The sequence below is a fragment of the Pteropus medius genome, unplaced genomic scaffold (genome assembly GCF_902729225.1).
Source record: "Pteropus medius unplaced genomic scaffold, Ma_sr-lr_union100, whole genome shotgun sequence".
NCBI classification, from domain to species: Eukaryota; Metazoa; Chordata; class Mammalia; order Chiroptera; family Pteropodidae; genus Pteropus; species Pteropus medius.
This window is the reverse complement of record NW_024341894.1, coordinates 4,956,303-4,971,838: the sequence shown is the minus strand read 5'-3', so window position 1 is coordinate 4,971,838 and position 15,536 is coordinate 4,956,303. Positions and strand designations below refer to the sequence as shown.

The 15,536-nt window shown below is 49.4% G+C and overlaps 1 protein-coding gene across 9 annotated transcripts in view; it reads right to left on the bottom strand.

Moving 5' to 3' along the window:
- Positions 1-15,536, bottom strand: part of PAX5 (paired box 5) — a 175,008-nt gene that overhangs the window by 43,869 nt on the left and 115,603 nt on the right. For all 9 annotated transcript variants that reach the window (XM_039856632.1, XM_039856641.1, XM_039856647.1 and 6 more), the window contains one exon: positions 295-396. In XM_039856632.1, the coding sequence (XP_039712566.1) occupies positions 295-396 (102 nt within the window). The remainder of the gene's footprint in view (positions 1-294; positions 397-15,536) is intronic.

Sequence of the window (15,536 nt, the reverse complement as noted above, 5' to 3'; positions counted from 1 at the left end):
CTGGCCAGGTCCTGCAGCCCGCTGTGTTCAGACTCCCTGTACGGCCGGCAAGGGGCTGTCTGAGTGACAGCCCAGGGCCCCCCTCTCTCTGATGCCCTCCCGGTGCTGCTGCTGGCTGGTCCCAGCCTCACTGCAGGCCCAGCTGCAGAGAAGGAGGCCACGAGTGCAGACCTCTGCCTGATTTATTCAGGTCCACTTCTCAGAGGCGTAGAGGTCACCAAGGCTGTTTGAGGGGATGCCCCCCTGAAACCCTGTCCGCTGCCTGCTGTGGAGACGCCAACACTGCAAACTCACCAGGCACCATCCCTGTCAGCGTCGGTGCTGAGTAGCTGCCCTGTCCAGCGGGGGGGACGTGCGGAGGGTACCCGGGGAGGGTCGTGCTCGCCAAGTCGCGGCCTGAGGAATCAAAACAACAAATCACGGGGTGAGCGTCTCCACGGCCAGCCGCTCATGTCCACAGCTCCCCGGACATCTGCACATTTGTCACGTCTGGACGCTGAACACCAACATACCCCCAGCTCCCCATGTCACTTGTGCACAGACACACACACACACACCCTCCTCCACCCTGGCTCCACTCAGCAGGAACCAGGGATGCCCCTGCTGTGTCCCTGGGAAACTGGAGCTCCAGCCAGCTCACCTTGCTCTCTACTTCCCAAGTAGGACCTGGATTTCTCCACTGCCACACCTTTCCTTCTGCTGTGCCCTCTGCATGGAGCACCCTCTCGTCCAGCTGCACGTGGCCCAACCTCACCAGCCTTCAGAGCCCAACTCAGATGCCTCCCTCCTCTCAAACCGCTACAGCTCTGTATCTGGTCCTGACTGAATTCTTCCTCTTTTAGCCTAGAGTCAGTCACTCATGCAAGGAGGGTATAGAAAGCACCTCCTGATACCAGACACTGATCTGGGCACAGGGACCTGGAGGTTAAGGCCTTGGCCCTCAGAGGCAGATACCCCAGTGACATCCCTCTTTGCAGGCTGCCAGCTCCTGGAGGGGCAGGGTGCCACTTCATTCATCACCCAGACAACCTGTCTCCGCCACAGGGCTTGGCACCTGGTAGGCTCTACGTGAATAAACGTGTGAACGAACGGCGTATCCAACTGTTTAGGGAGCAGGACTCTGTGAGGGAGATGCCACTGAGGTTTGTCTGCCTCTGAGGAAAAGAGCAAGGCTACAGCCCTTTTAAACATTGCCAGTTACAGGTACGCATCAAGGTGCTCGTGGGTAAGACCAATAACCCAAACCTTGAGAGATCGGATCATTTTACGATTGTCTGTGAGGCCCTGAGGATGTGGAATTGGCAGTTGCTCCTGAAAGAAAGCCATGTACCTATTGTCAGCCCTGCTGGAAAGTGGGTGGGAAATGAGGTGGCCTTGAAATGAAGAAGGGAGAACAGAACTCCGACCTCTTCTGGATGTGGACACTGAGGACTGGGGAGATCTGAAGAGGTCTGAGAGTGGAGGGGAGCAGCTGCTGGCCACCACGGAGCCAGGCTGGGCCCAGGAGCTTCCCCTATGGCCCAGCAGGGCAGTGCAGGCAGTACACAGACCGATGACTCTGAGCTCAGCTCCACTAACAGATGGCCCGGGGAGAGGGACCACCTCTTACTAACACATCCAGAATCCAAGCACATGGGATGAGCCCATGAACGTTCTCCAGATAGAGGAACAGCATCCCTAGTGCCAGCCATTCAGACGGCCCAGCCAGCATCCAGAGGCTGCTTCCTTTCACACGGTTCTGCTTCCTTTCCGGAACTTTATGAAGCAGCAGGCAGCTGCCAGGCAGAAGGCTCCCTCCCTGCCTCTGCTCACTACCTCTATGGCTTTGGACTGGGCATCCCGGCTTGTGGCAAGCATGGCTGGCGTCTCTTCACATGAGGCATTGTGACAGGGAAGCAAACGCCCCAAGACCTCGATCCTCCATATACACTGTATGTGACTCCCCATGAGAGCTGAGATTAAACAGAAAACTGGAGTTGGCAGAACTGAGCACACTGAAAAGGTGATTTAAGGAGTCTTGCCCCCTCCCACAGCTATCTTGTACCTCCGCCTCTCATCCTCCTCCAGCCCAGCACCTACACCCGATGTGGCAGCTCCTCTCTCCACAGAGTGTAAGCTTCAGGATCAAGTCTTTGTACTCCGAGGTCAGAATGGCATAGGCCTACAAACACATTGTTGAGTGAATGAAACAAGTGACCCTACAGGAGGAGCGAGAACTTTCCGGAGTCCATAATAGTCCTCTGCATCCGTGGTCAAGAACCAGTGCAGTGTCAGACTGGTCAGTACATGATCACAGTGCCCGGGGCCAGACTGTGAGACGTGTAGAGAAGGCGGCCATGACTGGGGCTGTCCTGGCCGGCTGGCTCCCCTACCAACCAGTGGAGCAGCAACCACCTGGACCCCACCTCCAGCTCACACCCTAATGAAAACAAGAACAAACCCAAATCGCTAATGTAGAAATTAAAAAGCACCAGGCTCTGTTCTCAGTATTTGAAATTATTAATTCACTTAAGAGGCTGCCCGGTGCAGGGAGCTCCTGGGGGCCGAACCCCACGAGATCCACATTCCACCTCGCCACTTGATGGAGAAGAGGCTCCTGAGAGGAGAAGGGACATGACCAAGGTCACTCAAATGGTCTGAGGCAAGGCTGGGCTGGAATCTAGCTCGCCAGCTCCTGAGATTGGGTTCTCTCTTCAATGGGGGGCTGCTCATTTGGTCACGTCTGCAACCAAACAGTTTCTACCACGGTTACGCATGCTTTAGAACCTTGATCCCTAAAGCAAGGGTTCGAAACATCAGTGCCTCACCAAAGCCTCACTCAACTCAAGAAGCCAGTTAAAAAACAAAAATCAACCTAGGGAAAGGAGGAGGAGGGAATCGATGAAGAAAAAGTGGAAAATAATGAATTAGGAAACAGAAAAACAGACACAACAATAAATATAACCAAAAATTGTTATTCGAAAAAACCAATAAGATAGGCAAACCTAGGGCAAGATTCAAAAAAGAAGACACAAGTATCAACATAAAGAATCAGGAGAAGATATGACGAGAGATATGGAAGAGATGATGTTAAAAAAAAAAGTAAGAAAATGTGTGGCCACTTGACACTAATAAACGTAGAAACTTCAACAAAAGTTGGGAAATATGAATTAGCAAAATTAACTCAAGAAGAGGTAGAAAATATGAAAAGCCCAATAACCTTAGAAGAAATATAAAAAGAAGTTTTTTAAATTACTTTTAAAAATAAGTCGCCTCGTCCATTTTGCTTCCTGAACAGTTTTTTTGCTTGTTTTCGTTTTCGGAAAGTTCTTCTAAACCTTCAAGGGACACATACTTATGTTATTAAACTGTTGCAGGATATGCAAAAGCTAAGAAAATCTTTCCAATTCCTTTTGCCAAACTAGCATAATCCCGATGTAAAAAATTAACAAAGATGTCTCAAAATGAAAACTAATTTGTTAATATACATTCAAAAGATCTATCTCACTGATCAAGCAATATTAGAGAAAGAATAGTATACCACTCACTCTGAGCATCAGTCTTTCTCAATTTGAAAAAAGAGCTCTTGGCTCAATGATATCCAAAAGCCCAGACTGGCCTGTGTTTGCATACATACAAAGGATAATTCAGAAGTGAGTAGACTTCTCTACCTTAAAGTTCAACTGTACCCACAGCCCTGGAACCTCCACAATCAATCCTATAATGTGGGCTGCTGCCTGGAGAGCTAATAGGTCCTCTTTAGATAATGCCGGGGAGTGCTCGGAGCTTCCAGCCTCAGTGGGGCCTTGTGTCAACTCCAGCAAGGATTCAGGACTTGGCCATCAAGCTGGGTACTCATTCCATCCCCAGTCTCTCCTCCCAGCTCACTGGGACAGCAGTGTGCACAATGAGTAGGTGACCAATGGCCATATATATCCTACAAATAACTCTGCCTCTGAGTTCCCTTTCACCGGGGAACTTCTTTGCATTGTCCATGGCTCCAGTTTCATCCAGCAAATGTCCCTAGAACCAGAGGCTACTGCCTGTAGCTGTGTCTACCTTCCTTGGACTGGCCTCAAAAGCAAAGAGTCTGAGTTATCACTTATGGTGTGGTAGGCAAAGAAGGGAGAGACTGACAGCATCTGTGTCATCTCTGAATGCCTCCTTTCTCTGTGCCAGGCACTGGGGTAGGCAGTTCATGAACAGTATTCCATTCAATCCTCACAGCTTATAAAGTGTTCAATAAATTTATGAGACCATGTGGGGAAGTCACAGGGAAGCTGACCACAGCTCAGTATGGAAAGGAAGGCAGTAAAGCACAGCAATTAAGAGTGTCCACTCTGCCCAGTCTTGAATCCTTGCTACACCACTTACTGGTCCTATGGCTTTGAGAGATTTCCTTAATCATTCTGAGCCTCGGTTTCCTCATCTGTAAAACGAGGATAATAATAGCCAACACTTATCTAGAGCAAATAATAGCTAACACTTATAGGGAGGAAACTATGCTTCAGGTACCACATACTCATGACCCCATTAGAGAGCTACCATTATCCTTCTTTTACTGAGGAGAAACCAAGTCGCAGCAAGGTTAAGTGACTTGCTCACAGTCACACAGCTAGGAAGTAAGAAAGCCAGACCTCGAACTCGGTCAGTCTCGCTGGCAAGTCTGCACTCTCCACCCCCACACTGTGCCACATCGGCACACCAGGCATTGCGAGGGGCCAGTGAGAAGCATGTAAACATGCAGCACGCTCAGCCCCAGTGAGTACTTCTGCAAGACTGAATTGTTGGCCACAGCCTTCAAACCCCACCCTTACAACCATCATCTTGAAAAGGAAGTGGTAATTTAATACCAAAAATATAGGAAAAACATAATATTAAACTTTTAAAAACCAAATACAAATTTAGATTTATGAAAAACTAAAAAGAAACCCTTTTCGATTCCTCTTATTGGAGGCAGTGCGCGTCTCTGCCCCTTCAGTCTGGGCTCAGCCACATGCCTTGGTTTGGCCAGTGGGATGTGAGCAGATATTTGGCAAGCAGAAGCTTGTCATTTGCTTGTGTGGCTGGGTGTGCCCCTCTGCACTTCTGCCATCACCAGGAGATAGGCCCTGGCTAGCCCGCTATAAGGAGGAAGGGAGGCAGGTGGAGCAGAGGTGGACACAACCTACAACTGGAGTCGGGCCCAGCCCGGATCAGCAAACTCCCAGTCACCGAGCATGTGCAAGAAGAAATGATTATTTTTTTAAGCCCTGAGCTTTGGGGGGTTTTGCTCAGCAGCAGTCTTGTGGCGATAGCTGATTGACACAAGATTTTATAAATGGTATCTGTTTTTGTTTTCATCATTATTCTCTGCTTATGAACACACTGCCTGAGACTAAGGACACCTGTCTAAATCTGAGCAGAGGCTGGACACCACCTGGTGGGAAAACCCAGAGCGGATTCAAGCCTCAAATTTGCTCTGATGGCCTGTAAAGACTCTCCCGGCACTGGGCTGGGGATTCTATGACCTTGGAGCGTACTGGCACTTTCGCCTTCTTAGTCCCTTCTCGAACTTGTTTCAGGCATGTCACCAAGGCTGCGGGTGTTTAACAAGCAGTCAACACAAGGCCCTGCACTGGCCTGGCACACAGTAAGTGCTCATAAAATGCGTCCCAAGATGCAGTTAATCAGACATTGGTTCTACCGTCTGAAAGGAACTTTGGTTCCTGTCTCACTGACATCTCAGAAAGCCCTTCCTCATGAACTCTACAAAATAACTAGGCCTGATTTATCCATTTTTTTTGCTTAGATGCAACTTTCTCTTTTTTTTTTACAGCCCATTTCTAGGTAGGCTCTCTCCATGTACACTAATGGGGGAAAATGTGAATCCAATTAACTTCAAATTTAGCTCATAATGAACTTATCTCATTTTGCTACCAGCTCGGTTCTCATCGTGTGGCAGTAATTAACCACTGGGGGTTGTCACTCCCAGACACATGACATGGAGATCCTCAGCCCCTCTCTTCAAACCCTTACAGAATTCATTACCCTGACAGTGTGAAAACCCTTCACTTTGAATACCACAGGGCACCAACCAAACTCCCCCTCTATCTACCTGCCTGTGTGTGAGTGAGGGAAATAAGAAAGCACTGAGAAGCCATGAATTATTGTGAACAAGATGCGAGGTGGGGGCAGGATGCCGGGGGTGGCTCGATGGCCAGAGCAGGTCTGCCGGCCTGGGCAGCCCTGGGCCGGAGGAGGGCAATCCCCTCACACAAGGCCCAGGCTTATAAGGGAACATGGCAGAGCCGGCTGGGAGAGGCAAAGTCCTTCGCAAACCGGAGATCATATCCACTGGGGACTCTTAATACCCAGGAAGCCTGCACACTCCAGGAAGGGGCATCAGTAACCTGCTGTGTGACCTCAGTCAAGTTCCACTTCCTCTCTGGCCCTTGGTTTTCCCATCCGAACACTCAAGCAGTGAGAACGGATGGCTTCTCAGGGAGTTTTCTGCTCCAACATTCCACATCAGAGGCATCATTTTACTCCCATATTGATGGACCTGGAAGCTGGTGCTGGGCAGGGCAGTTCCTGCCCACCTCGCCTTGGCACTCCCGCCCGCAGCATCAGACTCCCTGGGGTCCCCGGATTAAATCCTGGTGAAAGGAGGGTAAGCGTCAGTCTTGTTTTCCTGTTTCCAGGAAAGGAACTTAGAGAAGGGGCCGGGTGCCGTGGACCTGCACACTATGCGTGGCCCGCCCACCAACGTCCACGTGGGTGACCAGGCCAGGGGAGCAGCCCCTACTCAGCACCTGCCAGTATACAAAAGAAGCTGGAACTCTGGTTTCATTTCATTTGGGTCTCTCCTGTCTATGCATAACTGACACTAACCCAGTTTTTCAAATAGCCTCGAAGCCCTCAACTCCCGTCCGAACCACCCCACCTTCAGCTTCACCAGCTTCCAGGACTTTTAAGGACAGGAGCCCTGCCTGGATGTCCAGGTAACGGACAAAGAGGTGACCACGTGTGGGGTGGAAGAGGCCAGAGCATGGAGTAAAAGCATTGCAGGCGATTTCTGGGAAACTGAGGCATGAGGACAGCTAGCTCCTGGGACTGCCCAAACCTCAGCCATCTTCCTTGTCTCTGTGAGTGACGTAACAACTTCAGAGACACCCCTCCTCCTTCATGCCCAGTCAGTCTCCAAAGCCCACCTGACTCTCCATGCCCTTGGTGCCCTTTCTCCATGGCCCTGGCCTGCTCAGGTCAGACCGTTCTTCCCTTTCCTGTTACCTGGCAACCTCCTCCCAGGCCCCTTGCACAGGCCCTGTCCCACCCTCTGCTCAGAACTGCCTGTCAAGGCTCCTCCCTCAGCAGCCCAGCATCCAGCCAAGGAAACCCCTCGGCTTACCCTGAAGGACAACCTGGAACCAAACAGGAGCTCCGTGAGGGCTCTGAAGCCAACGCTGCCGATGCTGACTCAGTGCCATCATTTAACCAGGATTTGCAGACACGTCCACAACCTTTTCCCACAAAAATCTTCCTCAGAACCATGAGAAACCTTATTTAAAAACTTATGAAACATTATTTAAAACTTAAAAAGAAAACAGGTCATAAAGGTGGGAAGCATAGCCTCTCAATGTCACAGGCACACCCAAGGATCATACCTCTAAGAGAATACCGGGGTTTGACGATTCTTTACTATTTGATCAGAGCCCAGGCATGGGGAAGTTACATTTTAGTATGTAGATTTCTATCAGGCAGAAAAGATAACCCCAAAAGTTTGGGTTTATAGAACATTAACCAATTTTGTGTCTAATCTAGCTATTTTAGTCCAACATTTTTTAAAAATGCCCTTCCTGACGAACGATATAAACTCCTGTTCTGCAAATGCTCTTGGAACCACTTTTATCTTTTTATAGGTCCCCCACATTAATTTATGAGTTGAATAAAATCTTCATGGGTGGGTGTTCCTTCTAGTTTTGTACATGAGTTATGTTCTTAACTTTTAAAAAGTTATACTTTGACAGTTGTTATAGGAAAAAGTCAACCATGCCTGAGTGACATGAGCTCAAGATTTTCAACCAACACCAAAGCAGAGGACAGTAAACTGCCACCTGAGGGGAGAGGGAATAGAACAGCCAAGACCCTGGGCACGGGGAGGGGACAGATCCTGCTATATGACCCCTCGTGTGTGTGTACACGCAGTACGTACACTACCAGGCTCCTTCATTCCAGCTGGCATTTGAAATGTGTGACAGCTTGAACAGGGGCTGCTCTGAAGTCTCCCTTTGTTCAGAGCTGCCATGAGTAAAGGGTGTGCTGAGCTGGGTAGGGCACAGGGAGAGTGTTTCACATAGCGAGGAGAGGCTGGCCGCGATGGAACAGCCCAACTCGCCTGCAGACAATGGATGTGCTAATTGCCAAAGAGCTGCATCCTGTCATTACAGCAGACCTGGCCGGCTCCTAATGACAGGTTTATTAGCCATTAGTTTAGGTGGTGGTATTTACTTAGAAATAATAATCCTACATTTCTTTTCTCAAAATTACTTAATCCCCACTTTTAACTAATTCTGACTGGCCTCCTTCTAATTTTCATGGCCAAAGATCTAAGCTGGATTTGTGGAATGGGGAAGACAACTCCGACAACTCGTTCATCGGGACGGACACTGTCTGCTTCGCAGTCTCAAACCTCTCCATTCTCTCATTCAAACTGACCTCATCTATTTTCCTAGAATCACTGGGAACTTCCAGACCCCAACCTGTTTCAATTTCGAGGGAGTGTTTGAATTTCATCTGCCTGGCATTTTAGAACAGACACTGGGGCTTAGTCAATATTTCCACATATAGTTATGACATGATCTTCCTCAAACTAGCAACTGTTGATCCAATGTAATAAACCAACAAAGGCAGGGTTCTAACAGGCAAGGCTGCAGAGAGCTCTGTCACACTCCTGACTCCGGGCCTCCCTGCCAGGACAGGTACTACTCCCCAGGGACAGAGGAAAGCCAGTATTTACAGAGGGTAGCTGTGGGCTAGCTCATGTCTTCATTCATTCATTCATGCATTCATGCATGCATCATCTGATACCTACTAAATTCTAAGCACCTTCTTGAGTGCTCTAGAAGATCCTGAAGATGATGATAATAGTAATAATAATAACAATAATAATGTCCACAATGGGAACAATTAGCATTTATTCAGGTCTTACCATGTGCCAGGCACCATTCTAAGTGTTTTATACGTATTATCTCATTTAAATAACCTAACCACCCTGAGAGATATAAACCTTTATAATCCTCATTTGTAGATAAAATACTCAGTTAGAAAGAGGTGGAACTGGATGCAACCTGAGGCCTTCTGATGCCAGAATCGTGCCTTTACCTACTCCCTGTACTATTCTGTTTCAATAGATGAATTGCAAAATACAGAACACACCTCCTACTTGACAAGCAATTCTACTTCTAGGACTTTACCTATGAAAATAAACAGAAAACTACACCAAGATTTACATTCCATGGGAGGTAAGGGAGGAAGGAGGAAAGAAAGAAGGAAGGAAGGAAGGAAGGAAGGAAGGAAGGAAGGAAGGAAGGGAAGAAGGGAAGGAAGGAAGGAAGGGGAGGAAGGCAGGAAGGGAGGAAGGAAGGGAGGGAGGAGTGGAGGGAGGGCAGGAGACAATCCAAGTGTCTATTATAATGCCTGAGTTAAAAAAAATTATGATATTTCCATATGATGGAACAGTACACAGTTTTGAAAAACAGCAAAGTCAGTCTGAATGTGTGGATTGTGGAAAGAGCTCCAAGATGAATTATTGAATGAACAAAACAAAGTGCAGAAGATTGTGTTCAGTATGATCCCATTTGTGCTACTAAAAAATAGACAAAGTCTGTATGCTGATAGATACCTAAAACTGTTACTTGGAAGGATAACACAAGACGCCGTTAACTTTGGTGTGAGGGACCGTGGATGAGAGGGCAGAAGTTGGGGGAAGAAGATTTATTTTTCATTTTATATTTTTCGATATGGTTTGAATATTTAACTACATGCATGTATTACTTTTTATTTTAAATTAACTTTTTGATTTAAAATTAACTTTATCTTAAGAACCAGACACCGTCTGTGCCCCCAAGGGCCTCACTCGCAGCCTCAAAGGGGAGATAATAATGAATCCAAGTTGTGCAGAATGCACGGCTCTTCTCTGCCCCCTGCTTCCACCTTTAGAGCTCTCGGGCCAGAGCTGTCACAGCAGCGACTTCTTGCTTTCAAGGACAGCATCACGATGCCAGGAGCGCCTTGGCCAAGTCACATGTTCACAGCTCATGGTCCCACCAGGCCTCCCCCAAGCCAACATCCAGCCTTCGCAAGAGCTATAAATACAGTGATGTCCCACCTATCGGAAATGTGCCCTCAGGTCGTCTCAGCCCCAACAATCTGGCCGTGAGTAGCTGAAAGGTGGTTATAAAGCCCTCTGGGCACCAGCGCTGGCAGGCCCAATCCTCATTTGCACACAATTCCAGTGAGCTCAGTGGCTTGATTTCCTTGCCCCCAGAAGATTGAAAACAGTAAAAGAAGAAGGAGAAGAGAGACTTCTAGAATCAGGCGAACTGACATTAGGAGAAGTGACAGGTGACAAGTGAGCAGCAAGGATGGAAACAGGAAAACAATATAATCAGACACAAGAAATCCAAACCTCAGCAGTCTGGGTGGCTGGAGGAAGGGCAAGCTGCTTGCTTACAGACCTCTGTATCGGGCGAGATTCAGTTATGCCAGTTCACAGAGATGAACCTGGGCGCTGTCAACGGAGGAGAGTGAATTTATGTCACTCTGACATAATTATGTGCATCTAACCGATAGGACAGACCAGTGTTTTGAAAGTCGACTTGGGACCTATATAATCCCAAGTAGCAGGTGAAGAAAAGCCCAGTTGTCCATCTCAGTCCAGGATGGGTTCCTGAGGAATGCTCATACAGGGCACAGCAACCACAAAGACCACCAGGAGATCAGACTGCTGATGGAGACCCACCCACACTGCCAGTCCTGGTTACGGCACACACCCACCAAGCTGGCTGGAGAATTTGCCCCATAACATTTCAAAATCATGGAATCCCATGGCTGGACTGAGATGTGGAGATGACCCAGTCCCCCCACTCCCTAACTCAAGGCCAACGGTATTCTCATCACTTTTGCCCACCCCCAGGTTGCTAATATAGAACACACTCCCCAAACCTGACATTTGAGAAAGTCCTCCTTCTCAAGTGTTGAAGCCTGCGTAAACTAGATGATTGCTAAGTGGAAGATGGAAGGAATAGATGAAGACACAGAAAGCATCGAGTTCCCCTGAAGTGGCCTCTTAGATTGGGGGACATTATATCTTTGTAAAAGAGGGAAGCATGGAAAGGCAGTTAGATAGAAAGGCCACAGGCTGGCAGACCCTGGCTCTCCACTTGCTGGCTGTGTGATCTTGAGTGAGTTGTTTAGCCTTTCTGTGTCTGTTTTCTCATCTATAAATGAAGAGAATCCAATCTGCCTCATAGAGTTGTTGCATGGATTAAATTAACAAATGCTGGTAAAGCTCTTAGCACAGGGCCGGGCACAGAGTAAACACTCAATAATGTCACCCACTGCTGTGTGTGCCCGCGGTGTCGCTGAATACAAGTATGGTGGACAGATGACAGTAGCTAGCTGAGCAATTTCTATTTGCCAGGCACTCTTCTATGTGCTTAATGCACATTATCTCATTTAATTATCAAAACGATCCTACAAGGTAGAGATTATTATCGTGGTGGTGGTTATTGAGAGGCTGAGTGAGCCTAGTGGTTAAGAGCAAAGGCTCTGGGAGCAGACTGCTTGGATTCAAATCCCAGATCTGCTATTTACTAGTTGTTTTATAACCCTGGGCAAGATTATGCCTCATCTATAAAACGGGGCTAATGATAACACCACCTTCTTAGACTGTTTAAAAGGATTAAAGAGTTAGGACAAGCACTTAGAGAGGTGCCTGGCCATGTAAGTTCTCCCAACTGTTAGCTATGTCATTATTACGTCTAATATTTGAAGGAGGGAACTGAGGCTGAGAGAGGTTAAGTGACTTGTCCACAGTTGCACAGGCAGAAAATGGGGCTGGGAGATGGGATTAGATACCCGGACTTCCTGTGCTCTTGACCACCAAGTTCCACATCTAAGATGTGTTTGAAATGAAGTCGACCTGGTGAGAGGGACCTACTGGACCTTTCAAGATGAAGGGTAAGGTCAGGGCTGGAGGACCAAGTGTGAAGGCTCACTGAGGCCCAGCCAGCCCTGGACTGAAGGTCAGAAAGCTGTCCACCTCCTTAAAGTGCCTTCAGGCAGGTCCCCTCCCCTCTCCAAACATTCTCATTTGTGAACCAGAATCCTAACTCCCAGCCACCCACCTGGGGGGATCGAACAATGCTAGAGACGTAAAAAAGGCATATTATCCAGTTCTCTGCCCTACTTCCATGTCTGGCTGACAGCCCATTTATTTAAGAAATAATCAATAGGTAAATGTGTAAGACAGAAAAGCCTCAGATAGGCTTCTGATCTCTTGTAAAGGGATCACAAACCAGTGGCCCAGCAGGTCCACCTCTGGTGCAGAGAGCACCAAGATGGTGGACATCATAGACGGCCATGCCTGAAACGGAGAAAGTCTAACCAGACAGCACTCCCACCTCTCTGATTGTTTCCCCAAACCACACAGTGAGGCCACAACTGGGTACTGCCAAGTGGGCCCACATGAGAGGCAGGCTGGGCAGGTACGCTGTTTGCCAGGGAAAACCAAGTCTAACCCGCAGACGAACCTCCCAGGGTGCACAGCAAATTAATGAGCTGCAGAAAACATGCATTAAATTGCACTGCTGGCTGGCACCGCGGGCTGTCCAAGCCCCAGCCGATCCCTCCCTGGCCCTCCCCTCAGAGAGCGCCTGAGTCAGGTGCAGGAGCTTCTGAGACGCACGGTGGGCGTAGCTCAGGCTCTTGCTTGCAAACCATTGCCAGTTGTGGAATCACCCCGGCCGTGCCACCCTCATGGGCCAGCGGGAACCCCAGATGGGATCACAGAAGTGAGAGTGCTTCATGCAACCCATGGTAGGGTCCCTACTGAGCAAGGGGCATCATGTGGGGACAAGTTCACAAGTCAGTCAGTCCTGAGTTCAATGTGCCAGTTATTCACCATCTCAGTGCCCACGGCTGGGGAAACTGAGGTTCAGAGAGAAGACACATCCTGACCAAGATCCCACATGTAGCAAAGAGCAGACCTGAGATTCAATTCTGGCCATCAGAGTGTAGGCTTCTTGGAGGAGGAGGCACTGGAACTGCGCTTCAGTGGGTTAGGGTCCTCCAGGGGGATCGGGAGCAGGGCTTGGGCAGAGTTCAGGGCAGGGTGGGCAGTACGGGTGGGTGGTGTCATACCAGTGGATGAGCCTCTAGGGGCAGTGTTTTTGGGCCTGGGTCTGAGCTTCCTCAGGCACAGGCAGAGGTTGGGGTGAGGCAGGTGGGGCAAGTGAAGTGTGTGAGGTGTGGCTGGGGTCCCAGAGGTGAGAATTGAGAGCCAGGCTGAGCAGAGGACACCCATGTTCTGTGAGCAGCCTTCACAGCAGCTCAAAAACCACTTTGGAATCAGGGAGCACCAGAGCCCAAAAGACACTAAAGTTCAACCAATCCAGGGGTGGGGGGTGAAGGGATGGGTAGGATTTCCAGCTGTGTTCTCTGGGCCTCCTGGGTCTGGCACCACCAAAACCACTGAAACTTAACTCTGACTGGTTTATGTAAAAGACTTCCCAGGGAACTTTTATCTGAACAAAAGTTTTCTTGACCCCCCCCAAAATGTTTTTAACTTAATTGTTGGAAAATCACTAATTGCCCATACTGCTGGTGAGTAAAGAAGCCCCTTCGAGGGCCAGGCCTCGCCCGGAGAGCCACGCACAGCCAGGCCTGGGCCCTGGAACCACCATGGCCTCCCAGTCCACATTTCCTTTCCTTGGTTTCTTTGTTCCTTTCTTGCCTCTTTCCTCTCTCTTCACAGAACACCCCTCAAGCTCAAGAAACTGAACCTCTTGGTTTTTTTTCTTTTACTAGTCCAGGGCACGAATGTCCTCAACGAAGCAAAAAGAGCACTTTTCCTTGCGAGTGAATCTAAGGGTGCAGGCATCCTCTTGGGCTCCGGAGGCCTGGCCAAAGCCAGCAGTGGCTCTGGAGTCGGGAGCGGCTGAGCCCTCAGCGGGGAGCATGTGCCCAGAGTAACCTGGGGCGGGGGAGCAGACACTGACAGAAAGAGCTGAGTTCCTGCCCAGAGATGGTTCTATTTATCAGCCCTGCTGATCCAGGCAGGTAGGGGAACCACAGACAGGAATCGGATTTCACAGAATTTGTGATTAGCTTTCACCCTCTGTGCTACCAGCAATTGATTGTACCTCCTTGACCCTCACTTTCCAAATCTGCAAAATGGGGATATACCCCATGCCTGCCTCCCAGGGTGCCTAGGCTTTGGAAATAGAGGAAGGAGAGAAGGAGGGAATGAGAAGGAGAAGGAGGAAGAAAGTAGAGCTTTTGCAAAAAAAACAAAAACGGAAACACTAAAAAAAAAAAAATGGAAACACTGAAACATGCAACTCAATGTGGCATTGACCTGAGTTTTAAAGTCCGACAGGGCAGTGCTCGCCACCCCAGCCAAGCGCATACTATTTATGTGACCGTGGCAGGTTACCACATAATTTCTGCCCTCTCAGTTTCTTTGTCTACAAAATGGGGACAATAATATCCTCTTCTAAGGGCTGTTTGAGGTCTGAACCAAGTCACCCGGGAGAAGGAGCCATATGGAGCCTGGAGTCATGGCTGCCACGAAGTAAAGGCCTCTCCCTTCTCCTCTGGCCTGGGGCCCAGGTCCCCAGCACTCCCCTCCCATCATAAGCTCCTTCTGCTCCAGCCATCCCCACCACGATGAACCTACTGGGCAGGAGGACTCGGAGAATTAAAACACGCAATCAAACAGCTTCTTGACGGGAAATGCTTTGGAAATTTTCGGCTCCATTTACTTCTCAATCTAATTTTGTCCTCGGATGCACATTATGCCCGAGATGGGATCTCATGTGGTTTGCCCAGCGCTCCGCACACCAGCAGGAGGCAGCCGGCGTCTCGATTGCCACTCTTGTCTCTCCTTGCCCATGAGTGGCATAATGAGGGCACCCAGCAGGCTCTGAGGCGCCCCTGGGCAAGAAGACCCTGCCTTGATGCCCTGGCACCCACAGGCCCCACCTCTACCACAAACAGCCCCGGCTGGAGGATGGGGAGTGTCACCAAGTTGCAGCCCCTCTTCATCCACGGCCACCTCTGGCCACAGTTCAGACTCACCACCATCCACCCCCAACTGTTTCCCTGCCTGGCCCCAGCCTCCTCCAGCACGCCAGTCCCTCTGCAAACGGACCCTGCGTTCCTCAGCTCCCACCACCTCCGGATCCAGTCCAAACCCCTCGCCCGCCTCCTTTCCTAGTGGAGCAGTGTAGGCTCACGGCCCTCCACCCCGACTCCGGCCCTAAATGGCTTGCTCTCTCCCAATGCACCTCCGA